A 26,869-nucleotide genomic window follows, 5' to 3' on the forward strand; every position below is an offset into this window, starting at 1 on the left:
GTGCAGGTGATCCTGGGGAGGCCGGGGGCCGCGCCGGGGGTGCCAGGGTCCCTCACACTGGAGTGGCGGCGCCTCCCCGTGGTGTCCCCGCTCCTGGGTCCTTTTTGGGACTGGCTCTGGCACTCCCGGGCACTCAGTCCAGTAGAGAAGGCTTCCAGGTCGGACTCCTCCGAGGGGTAAAGAGAGGGAAGGGAACCTCACAAACACACCCAGGTGAGCTCCAGGCACTTTGAGTAGGGTCTTTAAAGGAGCACGGCGCTAATCTGATTGAAGGTTTCGAGGGGCAGCTGGAGATTCAGACAACCACAGAACGTTAGACCGGGAGGAAACAGGCTTGGCAGCCGGCAAGTGTCAAGAACTCGGGCGCTGTAGGATCAAAGGCTCCTTCCTCCCCAGGCTGTCGAGATTCCAGCTGTATCCCAGGAGCCCAGGGCGATATCCCTGGCAGGCAGCAGGTACTCAATCAATATTTATAGAAAGTGGGAAGAGACCTCGGAGAGGGGATCTCTTCTTTCAGAAACAGGGAAGCTGAGGCCCAGGAAGCAAAGGTGAGCACAAAGTCTTATCGCAGGTTAGTAACAGAATCAGGAGTGGAGGCTGGTTTCCCGGTTCTGTTTTCAATTGATTTCCAGAAAGTGATTGCATCTGGGCCGACTGCCTTGCCGCTCAGTGCCTGTGAGTTGCTTTCAAACTCTCCTCAGCTAAGAACTAAGATTTTTATAGGAAAAAAACACGTATTTTTATAGGAAACTCCAAGGTAGTATTTATTTATTTATTTATCTTTGAGACAGGATCTCACTCTGCAGCCCAGGCTGGAGTGTGGTGGCACAATCTCGGCTTACTGCAACCTCTGCCTCCTGGTTCAAGCGATTCTCTTGCCTTAGCCTCCCGAGTAGCTGGGATTACAGGCACATGCCACCACACCCGGCTAATTTTTTTGTGTGTGTATGTATATATATTTTTTGGTAGGGACAGGGTTTCACCATGTTGGCCAGGATGGTCTTGAACTCTTGACCTCAAGTGATCCACCAGCCTTGGCCTCTCAAAGTGCTGGATGAGCCACTGCTCCCAACCCATTTTATTTTATGGAGACTGGGTCTTGCTCTCCCGCCCCAGCTGGAGTGCGGTGGCAGGATTTCGGCTCACTGCAGCCTCTAACTCCTGGGCTCTAGCGATCCTCCCTCCTTGGCCTCCCAAAGTACTGGAATTACAGGCATGAGCCACCATGCCCAGCCGCAAGGTGGTATTAACAAATATTGATTGAGAGTATAATCCTGTAATTCTACTTTCTCATCAAAGACTTGAGACACTTGAGTATGGTCTTTAAGGAGCATGGCGCTAATCCGTGGCTTCAAGAGCTTCCCTGTTGTGGGGGAGGCAGACCTGGTTACAGGGAGAGGCCACAATGTGGGGAGAGGAGTCCAGTGGGAGCCTGCTCTGGCCCTGAGGCCTGAGTTCCACAGTAAATGGCACTGGGGGGGGCCACTTCAGGATGCTTCTGGAAGCTTTTCCAGGTTTGTTTGTGGGGGCAAGAGCCCCCAGTGCATGGTCTCAGGTTCAAATCCTGGCTCCACTGCTTACTATTCGCAAGATGGGAGTAGTTTCTGAGACTTTCTTTCTGTAAAATGAAGAGAAGATACTTCAGTATAGTTGCGGTGAGGATTAGAAATGAGATCACACTTGTGAAGTGCCAGGTAAGTGGGAGAATGATTATGCCAAGTGGCAGGAGCTGGGAAGGGGGACTTTGATGTCTTAGGTCCTTCTCTGTGGGGTTTGGTAGTCTTCAGCCTTCTGTTATCTATGGCTCAAGCCCACCTTCTGCTTTGTCCCTTAATCCAGGCTGGCTAAGCCACAGGACACCTGCCCTGTCAGAATGAGTTTGTGCACACTGACAGTAAGGGGTTTGGGAAGGGAGCTCTTCCTTGCATCAGCCCTCCCATAACCAGGGTCAGAGACACCAGCCAAACCCAGGAGGCAGAAGCATGAAAAGACTTCATCGCGCTGCATATTCACTCATTAAGTGCTACACAGTGTTCACTATAGGCCAGGCACTTTGCAAGGTGGGGCAGAGTCAGTGGTGGCCCCTCCCTGCCCTGTAGACCTCACCTTCCAGTGGGGCTGGGGTTGAAGGGACAGATGACCCAAGCACAAAAGATGGTAGCAAAATAGTGAGACCATCTGAAAAGTTCTAAAGGAAATAATAATATGGTGTCATTGATTATTATGGGTGGGAGGGCAGGGGCTCCCACAGAAACCTATCTGCCAGGGGAGGACAGGGGAGCTGAGACCCAAAGGACAAGCAGGCAGGTGAGGAGGGGCTGGAGCTGGGGCCGGGGAGCACTCTAGAAGGGAGCAGGGTGGGATAGGGTGGGGGAAGCAGCAGGTTGGTTTGTGCAAAGATCCTAAGGCCAGTATAGCAACCAAAGCCAGGGATGGTTTCAGGGAGAGTGGACAGAATGAGGTCAGAGGCAGGCAGAGATCAGATGCAAGGTCTTACAGGTCAGAGTAAGGATTTTATTCCAAGGACTAGGGAAAACCATGGAGGGTTTCCCATTGCAATTAAGGAAAGCAACAGGCTGGGGGCGGTGGCACACGCCTGTAATCCCAGAACTTTGGGAGGCTGAGGCAGGAGAATCACTTGAGTCCAGGAGTTCAAGACTAACCAGGGCAACATGGCAAGGTCCCATCTCTACAAAACAAATTTTAAAAATTAGCCGGCCATGGTGGTGCATGGCTATAGTCCCAGCTGCTTGGGAGGCTGAGGTAGGAGGGTCACTTGGGCCTGGGAGGTAGAGACTGAAGTGAGCTGAGATCGCATCACTGCACTCCAGCCTGAGTGACAGAGCTAGACCCTTTCTCCAAAAAAAGAAAAAAATAAAAAAGGAGAAAGGGGAAAAAAAAAGATTTTGAAAGCAATTTAATGGAATTTTAAAAAAAGTGTGGTGATATTTCATTTTTAAAATAAAGAGGATGTTTATATATAAATCAGTTTTATTAGTCAATGAAAATTGCTTATACAATTACCCAACATCCCAGCACTTTGGGAGGCCAAGGTGGGAGGATCACCTGAGGTCAGGAGTTCGAGACCAGCCTGACCAACATGGCAAAACCCTGTCTCTACTAAAAATACAAAAAAAAAAAAAAATAGCTGGGCATGGTGGCGCACACCTGTGATGCCAGCTACTCGGGAGGCTGAGGCAGGAGAATCACTTGAACCCAGGAGGCAGAGGTTGCAGTGAGCCGAGATCGCGCCGCTGCACTCCAGCCTGGGTGACAGAGCGAGACTCCATGTCAAAAAAAAAAGAAAAAATTACCCAACAAACCACTCCAGTTTCGGATGTTACCATATGGAGTCTCAGGTGCTGGGGGATTTTAAAATAACAAAAAACGGCTGCTTCCACGTGGAAAATACCCAGAGACAACCAGTTATCCTTCCTTTTCTTATTAGCAGAAGATGTAACTACAAACTAGCCTTTGAGCGGCTGTGTTTTCATCTCCTGGCCAGGCATGTCCAGTCTTTCATGTCTCCCCTCAAAGCCTTAATCTGCTGTTTATGGCTTTTGAGATGGTTGCTGGGGAAACCAGCCAAATGTCATGTGGGATTAGAATGCAATTTCAGGGGAGGAGACGAAGCACAGAGAATCATGAGTCCAGAGAAACCCAAGTCCACATTGTTTAATCTAGTACAGAGAGAGAGAGAGAGAGAGAGGGAGAGGAGGCAAACATACCTAGGCCAATTGATTTTGAAACTATTCCCTGTTTCTCAACTAAGTAGGCAGAGAGTAGAGGGAGCAGCAAAGGCCAGAAGACACAGGCCAAGGTTCTAAATGACCTACAGGGCTCGTAGTGCAGTGTGTCATGTGGCTGATCCCAGATGGACATGTGCTGGGTGGACGTGAAGTGCAGAGGAGAACCAGTGCCCCTTCCCACGCGCTGCTGTCCTGCCTGTGGTCTAATTCCCATCTTACCTCTAGGAGCATCTGGCGATGGAGGATGAGAAGACAAGAGAGTGACGGGGGCAGAGTCAGGGGTCTGATCTCCTTGCGAGCCACCTGATCTCCCCGGGCCTCTGTTTTCTCATCTGTGAAATGACGGGTTGGACGGCCTTGTCTCTGAGGCCTCATCCAGTTCCACGGTAAGTCTGATAATCGTGAGTGTGCCTTTAAACAGCCAGCCCAGGTCATTACCTGACAGCTTCCTCATTTTTTATGCTACATTTTTAGGAATGTGTGTTAGCGCAAACCATTTGTTGGTAATTACAAGGGAAAAACTTCTGTTCTCAGAATGAAAATAGGAAGCTGTAAATTAATTTAAATCCTTCAGCCATCAGCGGAAGCCACGCCTCCTCACCTTGGCAAGGAACCTGTGCTCTCCTGGTGGCAGTCAGCCCATTCGCAGCTATCTCGGCTGCTGAGTCCTCCTCCCCTGGTACCTCCTTGGTCTATCCTACTATCACAGTCACCCTAGGAATCCCAGAGTGAGAGCAGAAAAAACACACACCGAGAGAAGACACAATCTAATGGCTACTCCGTTTACTTGCTGTGTGACTTCAGGCAGGTCTCCTAACCTCTCTGGACATGAGTTTCCTCTTCTATAATTCATTCATTCAGTGAATATTTACCAACAGCCTGCTGTGTGCCAGTGATGAATAAAAGAGATGACAATTCCTGCTCTGATGAAGCATGCATTCTGATGGGAGAAAAACAACAAAAATGAAGAAGCCAGGCTGGGTGCCGTGGCTCATACCTGTAATCCTAGCACTTCGGGAGGCTGAGGAGGGTGGGTCACTCAAGTCCAGGAGTTCAAGACCAGGCTGGGCAACATGGAGAGACCCTGCCTCTACAAAACATACAAAAATTAGACTGACGTAGTGACACACGCCTGTCGTCCTGGCTACTCAGGAGGCTGAGGTGGGAGGATCACTTGAGCCTGGGAGTTTGAGGCTGCAGTGACCTGTGATTGTGCCACTGCCCTCCAGCCTGCGTGACAGAGTGAGATCCTGTCTCAAATAAATAAATAAACAAGCCAATGATATGGCATGTTGGAAAGTAATAAGTGCTCTGGAGAAAAATAAAGGGAAGCTGGGATAGTGATATCTGCCTACTCCAAAAGGCGTGGAGCATGAATGAGTTTATAACCTTACTTTCAAAGAGTAGGCCAGGCATGATGGCTCACGCCTGTAATCCCAGCACTTAGGGAGGTCGAGGCTGGCGGATCACTTGAACCCAGGAGTCTGAGATCAGCCTAGGCAACGTAGTGAAACCCTGTCTCTACTAAAAATACAAAAATTAGACAGGCATGGTGGCGGGTGCCTGTCATCCCAGCTACTCAGGAGGCTGAGGCAGGAGAATCGCTTGAACTTGGGAGGTGGAGGCTGCAGTGAGCAGAGATTACAACACTGCACTCCAGCATGGGCGACAGAGCGAGACTCTGTCTCAAAAACAACAACAACAACACAAACATGCACACGCACAAAGAGTAATTACTCTTGATATTTGCATACACCCTTGTGCAAATATCAAGATTAATTATAGTATTATAGATGGACATTGTGTTAAATGAAAGCATTTACAGTAATTCTAAAGGCCCAGGAAATGGGGTAATCCAGGGAGTGAGAAACCAAGTTTGGGTGAACTCGGACATCCCCCAGCCCTGGGTGTCTCCGTCCTGGTGGTCCCTCAGAATCCCTTGGGGACTTTGGAAAACTCTTGCTAAGGTTGCACTTTACAGCCATAGAGCTAGAGGCTCTGCAGTGGGGCCAGACCAGTCATGGGTTTTTATGAGGTGCCCAGGTGATGCTAATGTGTGACCAGGGTTGGGAGCCACTGAGGAGCCCAAGATCATAGAGAGGGAATGGCTTGCTCAAGGGCTGGCACCCAAAGTGCTGGGATTAGAGGCGTGAGCCACTGCGCCTGGCCATTTATACTTACTTTTAATTGCATACAGATTAAGGGATGGTTTATGAAGAAATTTCTAGGAAAAGAGTAGTAACTTCTGGGTTTTTGGGTCATTGCCATGGAAAGGGGAGGTAACTCCTGGATGTTGTGTAAGCTGACATGGAACACTGGTGTACGTCTCATGGAAAGCTGCTTCTGCCCTGTCCTTATTTTAACTACTCCTCAGTTTGGTTCGGCGTCCAAGTCCCCCTCCAGAGTCTCGTCCCACCTTCTACCTCATGGCTACTGTTAATGATCCAAAAGGATCCCAGTTATGAAAGATAACAATATGTCAACGTGATGGAAACCCAGTCAATCCTGTCCTCTGCTCTGGTCATTTGCCTTAGGAGGTAGATTCCTCACCTCAGTTCCTTTCAGGAGAACAGTGGGGCCTTTGAGGCTGGTTTAAGACAAATAAAAAAAGAAAGAAGAAAGAAAGAAAGCAAAAAGCCAAAAGGAGCCAATGGGCCATCTCTGGCAATTAAAAATCTCTGATCACATGACCAGGTGCAGTGGCTCACGCCTGTAATCCTAGCACTTTTGGAAGCTGAGTGGGTGGATCATTTGAGGTCAGGAGTTTGAGAACAGGCTGGCCAACATGGTGAAACCCCATCTCTACTAAAAATACAAAGATTAGCTGGGCATAGTGACATATGCCTGTAATCCCAGCTACTTGGGAGGCTGAAGCATGAGAATCGCTTGGACCCAGGAGACAGAGGTTGCAGTGAGCCAAGATTGCATCACTGCACTCCAGCCTGGGTGATAGAGCGAGACCCTGTCTCAAAAACAAACAAACAAACAAACAAACACCACTCTGATCAGGTTTGTCTAACAAGTGATCAAATGATCACAATTACAAAAAACAAAACACAATTTCTGAAAAAATATCTAGCATTTGGAAAACCACTCTCCTGCTTTTAGAAAGTTCTTCCTGAGCTATAGGATTGAGTTTTATTAAACTTATTCTATGGGGACCGGAAGTTACTTTTTCTGGGATATACAGGTGTTCGCTCAGTTAGCCACATGTGAGTTCATTTGAGTAAACACTTCCTGAGAGCTTAAGTGGGCAAGGCGCTGAGCTGGGCTCTGCGAGAGACGCAGAGGCTGCATTCTCTGCTTTTTTCTTATGTGTTTGTTCCCTTACCAGACCTCTCTCCTCCCCAGTGTGCCAGGTTTCACATTCTTCCGTGTGTTTTACCATCCACTGTGAGATTTCCCCTGTATGTTTTCTACTTCCTAAACTATGTGAAAACTACATTTTTAAACACAGAATTCCTTCAGTGATTTTTTTTTTTTTTTTTTTTTTTGGAGACAGAGTCTTGCTCTGTCATCCAGGCTGGAGTGCAATGGCACAGTCTCAGCTCACTGCAACCTCCACCTCCTGGGTTCCAGCAATTCTCATGCCTCAACCTCCCAAGTAGCTGGGATTAGAAGTGGCTGCCACTATGCCCAGCTAGTTTTTGTATTTTTAGTAGAGAAGGGGTTTCAACATGTTGGCCAGGCTGGTCTCGAACTCCTGACCTCAGGTGATTTGCCTGCCTCAGCCTTCCAAAGTGTGGGGATTACAGGCGTGAGCCACTGCGCCCAGCATCTTTTATTTATAAAGTCAGAAAATCTAAATAAACACATGTTATGAAATTATTTCCTTTCTTGGATCTTCAGGTGCTTAAATAGGGAAATGGCACAAAACCAAAATATAAGTGGCTAACCCTATTAAAAATTTAGAGTAATGATAAAATACTGTTCTTTATGTATATTGGCATGTATGATATGTCTCTTCTTATGACGTGGAAGACTGGGATAATTGTTTTGTTTCACATTCAACATCAAGAACATAAGGAAGCTCTGTGGTAAATATCATAAAAGCTCTCTGTCTGAAACTCTCTATACCAGAACTTACTTTGGGTATATTTATCAAACATGCTTAAAATTTACTTCTCGTATCTTGCCTGGAATCAGAATTGAGTGGTGAAAAAAATGAAGACCAGATAAAAATCAGTGCTTACTTATTAGGTCTCTAAACTCGGACTAATTCACCAATGAATAAAATACTCTCCCCTTTTGGTCTTTATAAAGTTTCTTCAGATATTGAAGTTTACTGTGATTGAAGTTCACTGTGATAGCTATTTTATTTTTGTCTGCCCTGCTTTCATTTCCCTTTCTCGGGTAAAAGCCTTGCCCATCTGGCCTCAGGGATGGAAAGGCAACCCAATCTGGCCAATGAGAATCCCACTGCAGTATGGAATCACAGAAAGCTCTCCTTCCACCTGAGTTGTTGGCTACCATGTTCTCTGCTGCGAGGGGATGTCCTTTTTGCAGTAAGAAGGATTTGGTGGACACACAAAGAGAGGTAGAGACAAAGACAGCTGAGAGATGAAGAAAGAGTCCTTACCCTATGCCCTTCTAAGCTCTTAACAGAAGCATTTAGAGCTATACATTTTCCTCTCTACTTTAGCCCCCTTTTTCTCCTACTACATTGTACCAGGTTGGTCTATGACCAATACCATATGGCAGAAGTGATGGTCTGTCATTTCTGAGATTAGGTTATAAAAAGACTTCCATCTTGGGCTCTCTCTCTTTCTCTCTCTCTGATCACTCGCTCGGGGGAAGCCAGCATCCATGTCCTGTGAGCAGGCTTCTGGAGAGGCCCCTGTGGCGAGGAACTGAAGCCTCCTGCCAACAGCCATGTGAGTGAGCAGGGAAGCAGACTGTCCAGCTGAAACAGGAAATTTCCCTTGACCTCTTTGTGAGCCTTGCGACAGGGGTGCCTCACTTACTTATCCCACAGTTCTCAACCCCTCGTGGGATGGGGAGCACAGGTGAACAGGTGCAGGAGCCGGGGCGAGTGCTTTTGGGCACTGGTAGGAGCAAAACTCCCATGGCAGCATGTAGAGGGGAGTACCTGTGACCACCCCCCCCCAAGAGACTGGAGGAGTGTTACAGTGAACACTCTTTTTAAAAATTATTTATTTATTTATTTATTTTGAGACAAAGTCTCGCTCTCTCACCAGGCTAGAGTGCAGTGGTGTGATCTCTGCTCACTGCAACCTCTGCCTCCTGGGTTCAAGCGATTCTCCTACCTCAGCCTCCTGAGTAGCTGGGATTACAAGCGCATGCCACCACGCCCGGCTAATTTTTATATTTTTAGTACAGACGGGGTTTCACCATGTTGGCCAGGATGGTCTCGATCTCTTGACCTCGTGATCTGCCTGCCTCAGCCTCCCAAAGTGCTGGGATTACAGGCGTGAGCCACCGCAACCGGCCTACAGTGAACCCTCTTTTAGCTTTTGCCATTCACAGACGGCTTAAGTGTTAAACACCTCACTGGGCCCTCTCTCCGCCTTTTCTTGTGAGGTGGTTGCTTTCCACCAGCGAGGGCAGAGGGTCAGTGTGACAGCCTTCTGTATCCCAGGCTCTTGTCTGGATCCAGAAAAAAATCAGGTCACATGAACGAATTGAAGGATAGTAAGTGCAGGGGATTTTATTGCTGCCAGAAGTGGCTCTCAGATGGAAGGAAAGCTGGAAAGGGGATGGAGCGGGGCGGTGGTCTTCCCCTGAAGTCTGGCCATCTCCAATCTGACTTTTCTCCAAAGTCCCACTGTCAAGCCGTCCCTCTGAAGTCAAGCTGCTTCTCTCTGACATCCAGCTGCTTCTTCTCTTCTCCCCTTCTCTGCTCTCTGCCAGTGGAGCCTGGGGTTTTTATGGGTACAGGATGGGGATTGGGTGGGCCAGGGGTGGTTTTGGAAAGGGCAACATTTGAATGGGAATACAGGGATTTTCTAAGTTTGGGCCATGTTTCCAGGCTTGAGGGTGGAGCTTTGCCAGGGTCCCTGTCCTTTTCAGCCTAGAATTTCTCTGCCTCCTGTCCTTATCACAGCCTTGCTGATGACTTGATGGCAACCTCTGAGAGACCCTGAGCCACCACTGTCCAGCTTAGCCACTCCCAGATTCCTGATCCTCAGAAACTGTGAGATAATGTTTTCTTGTTTTAGGCTGCTAAATTTTGGGATAATGTGTTGTGCAGCAATAGATAACTAATACACCCCTTAATGGATTTTTATTAAACCTGCAGTTTAACTGTCTCCTTTTTCTCTAGCATGAACAACTAGTTAACTTCTCTCCAGGAAAACATACCTTAAAGTGTTCAATTCATATAATTGGAGACATCTGGAGACAGGAACTGAGCAGGAGGACAGCTCTGTACCCTTTCACAATAGAAGTCATTAGTATACAGTATCTAGGATTAGCAGGATGCCCAAGGGCTGCTTCTCATTTGCAAAGGAGACAAATCTCCATTCTAGACTTTCCAACAGTTGTTAGAAATATCTAATGGGATAGAATAAATAGCCTGCCAAGTAACTGAAGTTATCAAGGAAATAAGTCAGAGGAGGCTAGTCCATTTAGTCCATAAAAGACCTTTCATTCACAGGGCTTACTCAGGCAATTTCTGAGAAATCATTTTTGGTTTAATTTCCTCCTTTGGGGGAAGGAGCCTGGTCAAATCTCTCAGGACAGAATACTGTATAATTTCCCATCAAAGATCTCAATTATTCAAAAGATATTTAAGAAAGATAGCACCAGGCCACGAATTAACCTGATTACTTCTTTGAACCAAAAGGAAATGGTGAATCTAGAGTCAAACTACATGCAACGCTCTTCATTTGTAGCTCAGAGAAGAATGAATGATACAGTATATTTTTTTCCATCCATATGGGAGTACATTTAATAAAGAATCTTCATCTACATAATGTAGTAAAGTAAAAAAGAATCTGTTAACCCTTTAAAGTCTATCAAAAGGTGATATAAAGTCTCATAGTAAATCAGACTTCTCAATTATCCTTAATCAATTATCTTGCAATTATCCTTGATCAGTGTGCAATTATCTTGCACATTATCCTTGATCTGTGCAAGATTCCTCTTATGTTTGGAGATATATGTTTAATGTGTATCGTTTTATTTGTATGTATTCTTGCAAAGTGCATTACTGTCTTTGTGTGGTACTTCACATAATGCAAATGTTAGATACATCTTCCTCCTTTTGGCACTCAGCTGTTTTCAAGATATATCCATGTGGCTGTGTATATGGCTACTCTTGCTGCATGGTTCTCCATAGTGTTCATTTTCCATTTGCAAATACCAGTTTGTCTCCATAAATAATGGTGCAATGAACATCCTCAACATAGCTCTTTATGGCCCTGTGTGAGAATCCCTTTGGGATATTCTTGGGACATCTCTCTCTGTGTCTCATCTATCTCCAGGAGCAGAACTGCAGAGTCAGAGATTTTGTTCTTACTTAGATGACCAAGGACTGCCAGTTTGTTCTTCAGAATGACTAAACTAGTCTATACTTCCACCAGTTTTATATCAGATTTCCTATATGCCCTCCCTCTGGCTATACTTGGCATTAATTGCTTTTACATTTTTGAGATTCCAATAGGTATAAATGGCATCTTGTCATTTTAATTTGCACTTTATCTGATTACTAGGTTTTAGTATTTCTTCATAGGCTCATTGTTTTCCTTTTCTGTCAATTACTTTTCATATCCTGTAGCCTATTTTTCTATTGGGCTGCTTTTCCTTGTCAATTTGCAGAATCTCTTTGCATTTTATAGTTATTTCCCCTGTGTTAGTGTCAGAGGTGTTCAAACCAGGGTGACTCCATCTTGAATAGGGGCTCAGTAAAATGAGGCTGAGACCTACTGGACTGCATTCCTAGGAGGTTAGGTGTACTTAGTCACAGGATATTTACAGTTAAGGGTACAAGTTAATAATGTTAATGTTAATGGGAAATAATAGACCCAGGAAATGTCCTGATGTCCCAATATCTTAAGAACAAAAGCATTTTTAGTTTAAGAATATGTTTCGCTTTAAAGATAATAATATAGATGCTTGTGGAAGACAGCAGTTACGCAAAGATTAACAGTCCTTTGTCACAAACCTTTGTAGTAGAGCACATCTCTGCCATGATTTTTGCTTTATCTTATATATAAACAAGCATTGTATCTTAGGCAGGCACGTTCCCCCTTGTGCTTTTGGGAACGCCCTACTCTGTTTATGGAGTATCTATTCTTTCACTCCTTTACTTTCTTTTCTTTTCTTTTACTTGAGACACAGTTTCACTCTGTCATCCAGGCTGGAGTGCAGTGGCACAATCTCGGCTCACTGCAACCTCCGCCTCCTGGGTTCAAGCGATTCTGTCTCAGCCTCCCAGGTAGCTGGGACTACAGGTGCGCACCACCACGCCTGGCTAATTTTTGTATTTTTAGTAGAGACGGAGTTTCATCATGTTGGCCAGGCTGGTCTCGAACTCCTGACCTCAAATGATCCACCTGCCTCAGCTTCCCAAAGTGCTAGGATTACAGGCGTGAGCCACCATGCCTGGCCCATTCCTTTACTTTCTTAATAAACTTGCTTTTACTCAGCTAGGCACGGTGGCTCACGCCTGTAATCCCAGCACTTTGGGAGGCTGAGGTGGGTGGATCACCTGAGGTCCAGAGTGCGAGACCAGCCTGACCAACATGGAGAAACCCCGTCTGTACTAAAAATACAAAATTAGCCGGGCGTGGTGGCGCATGCCTGTAATCCTAGCTATTCGGGGGGGCTGAGCAGGAGAATCGCTTGAACCTGGGAGGCGGAGGTTGCAGTGAGCCGAGATCACACCATTGCACTCCAGCCTTGGCAACAAGAGCGAAACTCCGTCTCAAAAAAATAAAAATAAATAAAATAAACTTGCTTTCACTCTACTCTGTGGACTCATTCCGAATTCTTTCTTGCATGAGATCTAAAAACGCCCTGTAGGGGTCTGGATCAGGGCCCTTTCCGGTAACATCAGGACTGCAAATATTTCTCCCTATTGTGTGAACATTTTCATGGCATTCTTCATTGAACATGAATCATTGATTTTGATGTAACCAATTAGAAATCTTACCTTATAGCTTATGCTTTTAAAGTTTTATGAAGTCTCTCCCTGCCTCTAGGTCACAATGATATTCTCCCACAATTTATTCTATTAGTAATTTTACATTCTAGATTTAGGTCTTTAACTTTTAATTTTCAGCATTTAACTTTTCCAAACATTTCGGACCACAAACTTTTCCCAAGTAACGTACTTTGAAATACCTTACTGAAATACCTAATCTACAAATTGCTTACATTTATACTTTCTATGTCTCAGAAGACCCGGGGAAGCTTGGCAAGATGAGATCTTTCCTGTGTGTGCAAGAATTTTAATCTTTTCTTCTTCTAGATTAGAACATTTTAATGTGTTCATTGAGGGGCAGGAACATAGTGGTGGCTCACTCCTGCCCTTTAAACATACTTCTCAGTGATAATAGGACTCTGATACATACATTGTATGCGTTTAACTTGAAGCCAGTCTATTAGGTAAATTACTTAAATCTTGATTCTTGTATTTCCTACTCTGCGTTAAAAATTTTGTTTTTGGCCGGGTGCAGTGGCTCGTGCCTGTAATCCCAGCACTTTGGGAGGCTGAGGTGGATGGATCACCTGAGGTCAGGAGTTCAAGACCAGCCTGGCCAACATAATGAAACTTGTTTCTACTAAAAATACAAAAATTAGCCAGGCATGATGGCGTGCGCCTGCAGTCCCAGTTACTCGAGAGGCTGAGGCAGGAGAATTGCTTGAACCCGGGAGGCAGAGGTTGCAGTGAGGTGAGATTGCGCCACTGCACTCCAGCCTAGGCAACAGACTGAAACTTGGTCTCAGAAAAAAAATTTGTTTGTGTGTGTGTGTGTGTGTTTTGTCCTAGGTTCTTTGCAGTGGTTTTCCAATGTTCTGTTTTAGCCAAGGAATCCTTAGCTCAAGTGGAAAACATGCTAGGACCTTTAGGTATAGCAAATAATAGGAGAGTTGAAGCAGGAGTGAAAGGCCCCAGGAACCTGGAAGCATGGCGCCCCCTGGAGGCAGCCCCACAGAACACAGCTTGGAAAAACTTCAAAGTGGAAATGTCCTCAGCGACTCCACTTTAGTTTTTTAAAAACAAAAAAGGCCAGGTTCGGTGGCTCATGCCTGTAATCTCAGCACTTTGGGAGGCCAAGGCAAGTGGACCGCCTGAGATCAGGAATTAGAGACCAGCCTGGGCAACATAGGGAAACCCTGTCTCCACAGAAAATACAAAAATTAGCCGGGTGTGGTGGTGCACACTTGTCATCCTAGCTACTTCGGAGACTGAGTTGGGAGGTTGGGGCTGCAGTGAACTGTGTTCATGCCACTGCACTCCAGCCTAGGCGACAGAGCAAGACCTTGTCTCAAAAACAAAACAATATCAAGAACCTTTGAATCCAGATACATTTATCCAGAAAAATTAGATTTTGGTGTAACAAAGTAGTGGAGTGTGGTAGAAAGAATGTCAAGAAATGGGTTCTAGTCCCAGGTCCATGACCATCCAGATGTGTGCATTTGGCAATGCCTCTGGGGCCACTTTCTTGTAAAGGTGTGTTGGGGGTGGGGTGGGGATGGAGGAGGAAGTGGAGGGAGGCAGGGGCAATAGAGGGGTGTGTCTGGGTCTGTTCTGCTGAGCTCTCACAGGGGTTGAACTCAGGTCCCCATTCCTCCCCCAGCCCCTTGAAAAGGAGCAGCTTTGTTTACCTTTCCTTTTTATAATAGTTTTACATTGGCTTTGTGTAAGATTTCATTTGAACAAAGAGCAGAGTCCTGTGGCTTAAAAATAAGTATTCGAAATCCCACTGCACTAGATAACCTCTACTGTCATTTATAGTTCCACATTTTGGAGATTTTTTTTTTTTTAACCAAGACAAAAAGTAAGTCTTTACCAGGAATAAATCATTTTTAACCAAAGGGGAAACCAGGGTAAAAGGTTTCTTGGGGAAGAGCTGAAAGTGCAGTGGTTATTTACAGAGTGAGCAGTGACTCACCACCTTGAACTCTGGCACTGCACGGCATTAATGTTCAACAGGACTCTTGTGAAAGGAACAAACACAATATTGCACTTCTCTGTCTTATTAGCTAAATGTAAGTGATGCGTATTGAAAATACTACACACAAAAAAACTCAATTCAATTGACTGATTTAAAAATAGTTACTAACTTTATTTGTATTCGTTTTAAAAACAGAACTTGTTACAGGTAATCACGAAGCTTCCAAAAAAAAATTACATTCTGCTTTTGTCACCTTGATAGGACAAGGAATGTTTAAATGTCCTTAAAACACAGGGTAAAGTTGACAAATAACAAACTACTACAAACTATGGATTGTCACTTCAAGCACACTAAAATGTGGAATACATGTACATAAATTACTGACCAATTTTTTGCAATACAAAGAGTATGCACTACAGCTTATATACCATAAAGGTAACATGCCCCAAAATATAACAGAAGATCACAGACACGTTCGGAGAAAATAATAACTTTGACTCTTGGGTTCAATTAAGATTGAAGTGAAATGATTGGGAAAGTTTTCTGAAACTTGAAGGGCACGCACATTATAGCAGAACCGTCAATCAACAATCACATGGGGTTGAAAAGCAGCAGGAAGAATATGGCACAGTAACAGGGGTAACCACCTTTCTCTCTCCTCAGTCCCCAATTTGAGTTAGGAAGATTGAGGACTAAACAGAAAACAGTATTTAAAAACATGTATTATCTGCATAGATAGAAATCTTCCATTACGATGAGAGTGAACATTCGGTCAAAGCTATGCAGGAGTGCCAAGAGTCTGCAGGATATGATTCTGTTTCAAAAGGAAATATATAGGTTTACATCCAGACAGACCACATAACGAATTTAGTGAAAGATCTTTACGCTGTTATTTAAGTGGGTAGAGACGCTGACTCAGCCCCAGGTTAGTTCTTGACCTTGGCTAAAAACTCTACTTCGAACGTGATGATTTTTATAATCTTTGTCAGTGAACCCAGCAGTTGTTGCTTTCAGTTGTCTTATGGATTGTACATTTGGTAATAAGAAAACAGTCTCCAAATGATTAACATTTTCCCCTGATTCACAATGAAACAATGGCATTCTGACGAAGATGATCCATACACCGAGGGGAGTTTAAAAGACAAATAAGTATTCAGCGAATTGTACGACAAGGTTCATAAATCTTTTAAAACTTTTTAAATAGTGAGTTTCTGTAACATGGACTTACAGCTCCAGCTAGGAAGCAACTATTGCCCCATCTTTTGTTCCTTTATATTGTCACCCCAATTATAAATAATTTGTTTCTTTTAGTACAGGAAGATATAAATGCAAATGTGCAAAAAAAGGAAGAAGGAAAGATGGACCAAGTTCACCTGTTTGGTACGTACGGGGTCCACAGCTCTGCAGAAAGGGGAGAAACCTGGTAGACAGAGGGCCTGACGCACCATAGCATTGAGCACATTTTCCACTGCTTAATTATGTGTGAGATTTTCCCTTTTAAAATAAATCTATGGTCTGTGAAATAGTCTGTATAAAAATATGAAGCCTTGAATAGGCCAGTCATAGCAGTTCCGAATAGAACTCAATTTTGCAAGCACGGAGTGAGAGTATCATTCCACTGCAAACTCTTTTATTTCCACAACATATTAGATCTCATTCTGCTTTAGGAGAGTTACCTCTTAAGTACGACTACTATTAGTCATTTCATTAATATGAAAATCTGGGAAGGCCCACATAAAATACCAACATAATTGCTGGCTACCAAGATAAAATTATTTAGGCAGATTCCAGCCCCAATGGTTCAATGATAACAAAACTACAAAACATGGGACATCAAATTCATTAACTAAAATTATTAAGTCACCTCTTCCATCAAATGATGAGATTTTTCTTATTCACTGTTTCCCATCAGGGAAAAAAGAATCCTCCCACCTCATGCCTTTTTTTTTTTTTCCTGATGCCAGGAATTAGTATTCATTGCCTCTTTAAGAGGCCAATGCAAAAAAAGGTAGAAAAAGCCCTAGCCCAGGAGTTGGGATTGCCAGTTGTAGTCCCTGGGTTGCCTTGCTGGGGGTGCCTAAGTCAGTGCCATAACCTCAGTTTTTCTAATCTGTGTAACATGGGGATAGAGTATATGATTTCCAAGGTCACTTTCACCTCTGTGATTGAGCCTCTAAGAAAGCCAAATCTTTTCACTTTGTAATCATGACATTTTTAAAAGATGGAGTTAATATGAATGGGAAACTTTTTTTTTTTTGAGCCAGGGACTTGCTATGTTGCCCAGGCTGGTCTTGAACTCCTGAACTGAAGTGATCCTCTCACCTCAGCCTCTCAAATAGCTGAGACTACAGGCACACACCACTGCACCTGGCTAAAGACTATATCTTAAAGAATAAAAGTACTGCACTTCACCTCTATCTCCTGGTATCTCTTCAATTCAAACACACCATAAATGACTACAATATTTTATTTAAGGCCGGGCGCAGTGGCTCACGCCTGGTTAATCCCAGCACTTTGGGAGGCCAAGGCAGGCGGATCACTAGGTCAGGAGATCGAGACCATCCTGGCTAACGTGGTGAAACCCCGTCTCTACTTAAAAAAAAAAAAAAAATTAGCCGGGCGTGGGAGCGGGCGCCTGTAGTCCCAGCTACTTGGGAGGCTGAGGCAGGAGAATGGCGTGAACCCAGAAGGCGGAGCTTGCAGTGAGCCGAGATCACGCGGCTGCACTCCAGCCTGGGCGACAGAGTGAGACTCTGTCTCAAAATAAATAAATAAATAAATAAAAATAAAAAATATTTTATTTAAACCTTTATGTTGAACTTAAAAGTTCCTTGAAGCTTTGCTTTGGTTCTTAATTACTGGTATGTTTTTGAGTATAACATTTTGAAGAAGCAGAATGTGAAAAGACTAATTTGCTTTCCAGCTGAGTTTTAGTTCTCGAAGGCAATGGAACTGTTCCTATCCACTTCTGCCTCTTAGTACCTTAAACCTCAGAGATGCTCACTAGAACACTTTTTACATGGATTTGTCTTTGGTTTCATCAGGTGGGTGTGCTACAAAAATCTAGAACCTAAGAGCCAATGCAGCGTAGGTTCTGTGACTATCCTTGTTAAGTGTTACGGTTTTCTAATCCTTCACAAATGTTTTTTTCCCAACACAAAGCACCATTATCTTTCCTCACAATTTTCAACATAGGTTGATTCCCATGAAGAGGTTATGATTTCTAAAGAAAACATGGCTACTATACTATCAATCAGGGTTAAATCTTTTTTTTGAGACGGAGTTTCGCTCTTGTTGCCGAGGCTGGAGTGCAATGGCGTGATCTCGGCTCACCGCAACCTCCGTCTCCCGGTTCAGGAAATTCTCCTGCCTCAGCCTCCCAAGTAGCTGGGATTACAGGCATGTGCCACCATGCCAGGCTAATTTTGTATTTTTTAAGTAGAGACGGGATTTCACCATGTTGGTCAGGCTGGTCTTGAACTCCTGACCTCAGGTGGATCCACCCACCTTGGCCTCCCAAAGTGCTGGGATTATGGTGTGAGCCACCACACCTGGCCTATCAGGGTTAAATCCAAGTAATAACTCAATTTCAAAAAAATTGCAGAAAAGCCTATTAAAAGGAAAAAAAAAAACCATGAGACTTATCTCTTGTAAATTTGTTACATGAACTAGATATTAAACAGCCAAAAAAGGACAGAGATGATAGTACCTGTTAAGATCCTGGTTCATTTCACAATATGAAAAAGTTGATGGGTACTTAGTAGCGTTTTTAAAAAAATTCATTTTATTATATTATACTAGAAAAATGAAAATATTAATACTTTCCATTCAGAAAAGCTTAAATGACTCATCTCTAATTTTGGTTTAAAGTTTTCTTCAATTTATTCAAGGCTCTCAAAAAAAAAATAGAAAAGCACTGTAATTTGCACTGCTTGACTGTAAAATGTTTTATGTGTTAGGAATAGAATATTCTTTAATGGGCAGGCAGAGAATGAAAGCCAAGCCAAATAACAAAGTCTCATGGGTTTTGATCACTTACTTAGAAAATTACAGTGAATCAATATTACCTAAAAGGAAATTCAAAAAATTCCCAATTGTTGATAATACATGTCTCCTGACATACAGGGTCCATCTTGCAATAAAAAATGGGCACAATGCTGAGTTCAGAACTGCAGAGTAAATTTATTGGGTGGTTGTCGGTTAAAATGACAAATGATGATCTGAATTCAATACATTAAATTGCTGATAGAATTGCAAATTTCAACTGAATTTACATTGAGGCCTAGCAGTGGTAGTTGGCTACAAATGGAACAGTTTATCACCTCGGAGTATTTGAGGGCAAGGAAGATACAGAAAAAAAAAATTAGGGGTATGCAACACAGTTTAAGTGCTCAGAAATAAATTTTACCACAGTGAGAACGAAACCACAATGACATGTTACTAACACTGTGCAGACGTCATGGTTGAATGCCTGCGTTCTGTTCCTTCCTGGTGGCAGCCGCCTTGGTTCATGAGTTCTCATGTTTGCAGCTCCTTCACATGCCCCGGAGCTTCCCAAGTGTGCCACTCAAAGGAAACAGCACAGTGAGTGGAGGCCAGCAGACCCACCCGGCCCAAAACAGACCCTTCTTCTCAGTTATGAGACTTTTCTACAGAAGGGACTTCAAAGTCTAAACAGACCAGAGAGAGTTAAAAAGATCCTGCTGCTTCTTAGGGAAGTTCAAATGTACATTCTGACACCTAAGTAAGTGGGAAACAATTCTGTTTTAGGAAAAGTGCCAACTGCAATCCGGGTACAAAATTTCAACAAAAAGAAAAGTAAAACTGAATGATCTCCCCCTCATTCCCTAATTCATAGAAAAATAGTAGGTGTGACTTTTGTTTCAAAGCAAGCTGAAAAATGGTTAAATGGACAATTTACAAATGGTCTTCAGAAAACCTTATCATTACCTTTTCTAGTTGAAAGTCCATGAATGACATACATAAACATACACATCATAGCCAAAAAACTCAAGAACTAGTGGTTAACACGATACTGGAAAAGGTGAAGGATAAAAACTGGTGAATGAAGGTAGCTGGGTGGTCTACAGGCTAGAACACGGTCACGAACGGCAGAATGCAGTAGCTACCTGCGATCCTAATCATTCAAGCTTACTGGTGATACGTCCCACTTCTAAAGTGGCCGTCCTTCCTGGGCAGCCATGTCTGGAGGGCGCCACATCAGGAATGAGGGCCTGTGCATTGCTTTGTCCCAAATTCCAGATAAGAGCAACATGTGGGTGGATCTGTGTCGTAAGACTCATCCTCAAAGCGGATTTGGCATTTCTTCCCCAAAGCTAATTGAACAAATACTTGAGAACCATGATTTCTATGAATTATTCTGTATTTCTGGTTTCTTTTCCTGCAAAAAATTTCATGTATACTGAGTAACAACCTTTGATCGATTTATTAATTAGAAGCTGTTTATACCAGTAGAAAAATACGCACAAACAATTAAAATTATGACTATTTTTAAATTCATAAAAATGGTACTGTACTGGGTGTGACTACATTTCCAGTTTTTGGTGTCTCATGTGATACAGAATCAGGAGGACTTACATGGCTGGAGGGGAGGGAAGCTGTTTTCCTAATTTGTTACTATTTAAAAATGGTTAAGGGTGGCCACATCTTGGGGGCTTCTCCTTTAATGTAAAGTCCCTTTTGGAATATCACTTAAAATCTGGGACAGGTCAAATCAGCTGCTACTCTACACGACCGTGTCTGCAGTACAGGCGTGGTGAGAAGACCTATACCTCACTCTGCAGAGTCTCACCTATGCTGTTCGCAGCAACGCATCGGCCGCAGGCACAGAGCGCCATGGCCGGAGCCCACCAGGGCAGCCGCCTCGCACCACAACCAAGGGCCTCACAGCGCGCAATCAAAGGTCTGGGGCTCATTCAACGCTGCGGTCGGAGGGTCGGGGCGCCTCGTCTGGGCAATTTTCTGTTTGGGGTTTTTTGTCTCTTCTTCCTCTTCAGTTTCACTTTCACAGACATGAACCACCACGCTGGGTGTCGACTCTGTTCCCGCGTGAAGTTCATATTTCTCTCCTGCAGAGGCAAACAAAATAACCATGACAAAAGCATCACTTCCAGCAAAAAGAACTCTTTTGTCCCTTGCAACTTTTTGTTCTACTCCTATTTTAATGCGTGATTCTTGTTTTTTAAATCTTTAAATACTATGTCAGAGTATTTTATCTTGTTTTGGTGCTAAAGATTTGATACTTTAAGGCTCGTATAAAATGTTGTTTCAGTACTGAGGTCTTGGAGTTAAAATGCAAATGCTAATTATTGTTTTATGAATAATATGAGTTAATCTGTTTTATTTATTTATTTATTTATTTGAGATGGAGTCTCGCTCTGTCGGCCAGGCTGGAGTGCAGTGGCACGATCTCGGCTCACTCCAACTTCTGCCTCCCGGGTTCAAGCGATTCTCCTGCCTTAGCCTCCCGAGTAGTTGGGACTACAGGTGTGTGCCACCACGCCCAGCTAATTTTTGTATTTTTAGTCGAGTTGGTTTTTTTTTTTCTTTTTTTTGAGATGGAGTCTTGCTCTGTCGCCCAGGCTGGAGTGCAGTGGTGTGACCTTGGCTCACTGCAAGCTCCACCTCCCAGGTTCACGCCATTCTCCTGCCTCAGCCTCCCGAGTAGCTGGGACTACAGGCGCCCGCTACCACGCCCGGCTAATTTGTTTTTGTATTTTTAGTAGAGACGGGGTTTTTATCATGTTGGCCAGGCTGGTCTCGAACTCCTGACCCCAGGTGATCTGCCTGTTTTGGCCTCCCAAAGTGCTGGGATTACAGATGTGAGCCACCGCACCCAGCCAAGTGACTCTGACTTCATAATGGTTTCAGTTTGGGAGATACTTGTAAGGATCCAGGCAGCACAGGCACTCCCTTGATTATAGGACCTTGGATATCTAAGACACAGCTCTAACGTCTAAAAACAGCACTGAATCACTTCTTCCTCAAAATGCCTCTTTTATTCCCCTACAAGAGACATAACTCTGTCTTGGGTGGACAACTGTCTGAACCAGCATCACATCGGTTTCTTATATGATTTTAAAAGGAAGAGAGGTAGAGAAAGTAAAGAGAAGGAAAAAGGAAATGAAAAAGAAATGACAAAAATATTGAAGGAGTGAGATGATATCACCACCGATTCCTTGTAATATATTCAAAGTAGTTGTTGTTTGTCTGATACTTGGTGGGGCTGGGGAGAGAAGGCACCTCATATTCACTAACTGCCTATCAAGTACTAGCAAAATCTGTAGTAGTAAAAATTAGTTACATTTATTGAGTATTATCTATACATCATTTAATACTTAATTTTTTATTTTTACTTTTTTGGAGACGGAGTCTTGCTTCATTGCCTAGGCTGGAGTACAGTGGTACAATCTTGGCTCACTGCATCCTCCGCCTCTCGGGTTCAAGCAATTCTCCTGCCTCAGCCTCCCAAGTAGCTGGGACTACAGGCATATGCCACCATGCCTAGCTAATTTTTTGTATTTTAGTAGAGACGGGGTTTCCCCACGTTGGCCAGATTGGTCTCGAACTCCTGACCTCAAGCAATCTGCCCACCCTAGCCTCCCAAAGTGCTAGGATTACAGGCGTGGGCCACCACACCTGGCCCTCATTTAGTACTTATAACCACACTGAATGGTGCATATGATTCTCCCTGCTTTATAGATGGAAAAGCAGAAGCTCAGAAAATGGAGGCTAAGTAACTTGTTCAAGATCACAGAGCAAGCAGATGTCACAGCTGGAATCTGAACCCAGGTGTGTTTGACCTTATCCTCTGCTCTAATCATACTGCCACAATGCACATTGCTGAATACGATCTTCAATACAAAAGTTTCTTGGGGAAGAAAAGAGGAAAAATAGAAGTTTATTACCTGGTCCCAATTTGGAAACAGCACAGAGTAAATCATAATTTATAACAGGCATCGCATCTTCGCTCTGCTTCCACCCCACCGGGGGAGAGGCTGGAGGGGAGATGAGGAACTGCTTGACAGGCTGGGGCGGCAGGAGATAGGACTTGTCCCGCACTTCGCCGGACATCTGCACCTGCAGGAAGCGAGACGCTCAAAGCCAGTTTGCAAACCGGGCTATGTTTTCTTCATTTTCACCTTTATGTTGACTGTTCCATCTTTTTGTAGAAAATTAAACATTTCTTTTTTTTTTTTTTTTTTTTTTGAGACGGAGTCTCACTTTGTCACCCAAGCTGGAGTGCAGTGGTCCAATCTCAGCTCACTGCAAACTCCACCCCCCGGGTTCACGCCATTCTCCTGCCTCAGCCTCCTGAGTAGCTGGGACTACAGGTGCATGTCACCACGCCCGGCTAATTTTGTTTTTATATTTTTAGTAGAGACGGGGTTGCACTGTGTTAGCCAGGATGGTCTCGATCTCCTGACTTCATGATCCGCCCACCTTGGCCTCCCAAAGTGCTGGGATTACAGGTGTGAGCCACCGTGCCTGGCCTATTTCTTGTAAACAGTCTATAATCTCCAAAAGGGTGGGACTGGGTCTGTTTGGCTCACCACTGGCCACTCAGTGTACAGCACATGGCCACACATAGTAGGTGCTTCATGAATATTAACTGAATAAAAAATAAATGGATGGGCCAGGTGTGGTGGCTCACGCCTGTAATCCCAGCACTTTGGGAGGCCGAGGCGGGTGGATCACCTGAGGTCAGGAGTTTGAGATCAGCCTGGCCAACATGGTGAAACTCTATCTCTACTAAAAATACAAAAATTAGCCGGGTGTGGTGGCACATGCCTGTAGTCCCAGCTACTTGGGAGGCGGAGGCAGGAGAATCACTTGAACCTGGGAGGCGGAGGTTGTGGTGAGCTGAGATTGCATCACTGCACTCCAGCCTGGGTGACAGAGTGAGACTCCATCTCAAAAAATAAAAAAATAAAAATAATAAATAAATAAATAAATGGATGAAGAGAGAAATGAACGACAGTAACTACTAAATTCCAATCTTAGAAGACATTAGGTTATATGGACTTATTTGTACTCCATCTCAAGAGACTCTACCAAGAAACGTCAAGACATCTCTTTCATTTAGGTTTTTACGTGGAAGGCAAGAAAACAAACCTTTTTTTTTTTTAATCTGTAAGGGAGACTGAAAAAAATGCTTTTTTGAAAATAAAACAGTGCATTTAATACACGAGTAATCTCCTGATTTTGCCCACTCTTCTTAGAAGAAATTGGTTTCTCAGAGAGTCACACCAATGCAGGATTAGAATATACTAAGCGTAGCCAATTTTTGGTACCCTACAGGGTCCTCTGCAATTTCAAAGTCGAAGACAGCCCTTTTGTACAGTTCCGTGACCTCCCTGGTTCCTCATATGAATTATGGAAATGATTTAAGAGACCATTTTCTCAGTTTTCCCAAGGATTTCATGTCTTATTTCATGTATACCATTCTAGATGCACAAGAGAGAAGTTAGTTTCCGAACACTAGGGTGTCAGGGCGTAACCCCCGCAGAGTCCCAGTTGAGCAAAGCTGCCAGAAAAATCAACTCCTTCAACTACTACTCTCAGCAAAACAAAGTTAGGAGGTAAATGTGCTTAATAAATACACGAAATTATGTATCTATAAAATAAAGGGAAAATATTTTTGTATTATTTGCTGATTGAGATGGTTCACTCTACACACCTCTGCTATAATAATATAGAAAACGGTGAAATAAAAATATTTTTGGATGGAGAAAAACAAGTTTAGAGAACAGTGTTCTCTGCACGGTGAAGTACCTGTGCAAAATACAGCTTTAGCTTCTGCCCATTGAAGTCTGTTTCGTGGAGTTCTATTCGCGCTCTTGCTGCCGCTTCAGGTTTGCTGAAATTTATTCTGACTCTTCTAAAGCTTTTAAACAGCTGAAAAGTAACCTGGTCATCATAGATGGTGAAGAGTGCTTCAAATCTTTCCTACAATTAAGGAGCAGCAAGGCAAAGGGAAGGGGAGGAAAAAAAAAAAGAAAAACCTTTAACAGAAGGGGAAATTTAAATCATGAAACCTAATTAAGAACTCATTATAAGTTAACCTTTTCTCCAAAAAAAGTATACTTTTCTTGCACATATACAAGAACAGGTATCCTGTAATTTAGCAATTACACTTACTTTATGTATTTTTTTGAGATGGAGTCTCATTCTGTTATCCAGGCTGGAGTGCAGTGGTGTGATCTCAGCTCACTGCAACCTCCACCTCTTGGATTCAAGTGATTTTCCTGCCTCAGCCTCCAAAGTAGCTGGGATTATAGGGGCCGGCCACCATGCCCGGCTAATTTTTACATTTTTAGTAGAGATGGGTTTCACCATGTTGGCTAGGCTGGTCTTGAACTCCTGACCTCAAGTGATCTGTCCACCTGGGCCTCCCAAAGTGCTGGGATTACAGGCGTGAGCCACCAAGCTGGGTCGTGCACTTATTTTAAATGTAATTAACTTTATTAAATATTGTCCATATTCAAAGGTTATAAAATGAATGCAAGATATAAGAGAATGATACAAACATGCCCAATTCTAGAACACTGCTATTGTTCTGATGTCCCCGGTGCGACAAGGTTGGTTTTTCCCTCTGTCACATTCCTTTCCTCCTTCAAAGTTGTCATTTCTGGAATTTTATCATTCCCTTGTTTTTCTTTAGAGTTTACAACATCTATTTGTATCTCTAAAAATGTTATCATGTTATAGGTATTCTTCCACAACTTGCTTTTTTTGCTTAGATCTTGCTCCTGAGGTTCTCCCTTGCTGTTGTGTGTGACTGTCTTTTTTTTTTTTTGGAGATAAGAGTCTCACTCTGTTGCCCAGAATGAGGTGCAGTGGTACAATCTTGGCTCACTGCAGCCTCGACCTCTAGGGTTCAGGCAATCCCCCTGCCTCGGCCTCTTGGGTAGCTGGGACTATAGGCACCTGCCACCACATCCAGCTAATTTTTTGTATTTTTAGTAGAGATGGGGTTTTGCCACATTGCCCAAGCTGGTCTCAAACTCCTTGGGCTCAAGTGATCTACCCTCCTTGACCTCCCAAAGTGCTGGGATTATAGGTATGAGCCACTACACCCAGCAAGACATCCATTTCTAAGTACTGTTTCAGCTGTTCTCCACCAGTTCGTTTAATTTTGTTTTCTTTTTTTTTGAGATGGGGTCTTGCTATATTGCCTAAGTTGGGATCAAGTGATCCTCCTGCCTCAGCCTCCCAAATAGCTGGGAGTAGAGGCACGTGCTACCACACCCAGCACCTGAACAGTTTTGATATGTTTTATTATTTATTTTTTAAAATAGAAGGCAGGGCACAGTGGCTCAAGCCTGTAATCCCAGCACTTTGGGAGGCTGAGGTAGGCGGATCACTTGAGGTCAGGAGTTCAAGACCAGCATGGCCAACATGGTGAAACCCTGTCTCTACTAAAAATATAAAAATTAGCTGGGCATGGTGGTGGGCGCCTGTAATCCCAGCTACTCGGGAGGCTGAGGTGGGAGAATTGCTCGAACCTGGGAAGCGGAGGTTGCAGTGAGCCAAGATCCTGCCACTGCACTCCAGCCTGGGTGACAGAACGAGACTCTGTCCTAAAAAAAAAAAAAAAAAGAGAGAGAGACAGAGTCTCTCTGTCACCCAGGCTGGAGTGCAGTGGTGTGATCAGAGTTCACTGCAGCCTCAAACTCCTGGGCTCAAGCCACCTGCCTCTACTTCAGCCTCCTGAGTAGCAGGCACCACCACAACTGGCTTTTTTTCTTTTTTTTTTTTTTAAATGAGATGAGGTCTCGCTATGTTGCGCAGGCTGGTCTCAAACTCCTGAGCTCAGGCAATCTTCCTACCTTGCCCTCCCAAAATGCTGGGATTACAGGCATGAGCCACCATGCCTGGCCACACCTGGCTAATTTTATTTTATTTTTGTACAGACACAGTCTCAATGTCTTGCCCAGGCTGGTCTGGAACTCCTGGGCTCAAGCATCCTTCTGCCTGAGCCTCCCAAAGTGCTGGGATTAAAGACGTGAGCAA

At 44.0% G+C, this 26,869-nt stretch overlaps 1 protein-coding gene and 1 long non-coding RNA gene across 4 annotated transcripts in view; one reads left to right on the forward strand and one right to left on the reverse strand.

The window, feature by feature from the left end:
• On the forward strand, positions 1-22,768 carry LOC107975349 (uncharacterized). Its single transcript, XR_001718824.4, has 4 exons — positions 1-213; positions 3,975-4,135; positions 16,145-16,213; positions 22,556-22,768. It is a non-coding gene; the product is annotated as an uncharacterized LOC107975349 (long non-coding RNA).
• The window catches only part of RCAN3 (RCAN family member 3), a 38,604-nt gene continuing 26,715 nt past the window's right edge, over positions 14,981-26,869 (reverse strand). For all 3 annotated transcript variants that reach the window (XM_001167487.6, XM_513206.7, XM_001167542.6), the window contains exons 3-5: positions 24,629-24,802; positions 22,762-22,933; positions 14,981-20,922 (exon numbers count right to left, since the gene is read on the reverse strand). In XM_001167487.6, coding sequence (XP_001167487.2) covers positions 20,738-20,922; positions 22,762-22,933; positions 24,629-24,802 — 531 coding nt within the window. In that variant the 3' untranslated portion in view covers positions 14,981-20,737. The remainder of the gene's footprint in view (positions 20,923-22,761; positions 22,934-24,628; positions 24,803-26,869) is intronic.

This window comes from Pan troglodytes, chromosome 1 (genome assembly GCF_028858775.2).
Source record: "Pan troglodytes isolate AG18354 chromosome 1, NHGRI_mPanTro3-v2.0_pri, whole genome shotgun sequence".
Classification (NCBI taxonomy): Eukaryota; Metazoa; Chordata; class Mammalia; order Primates; family Hominidae; genus Pan; species Pan troglodytes.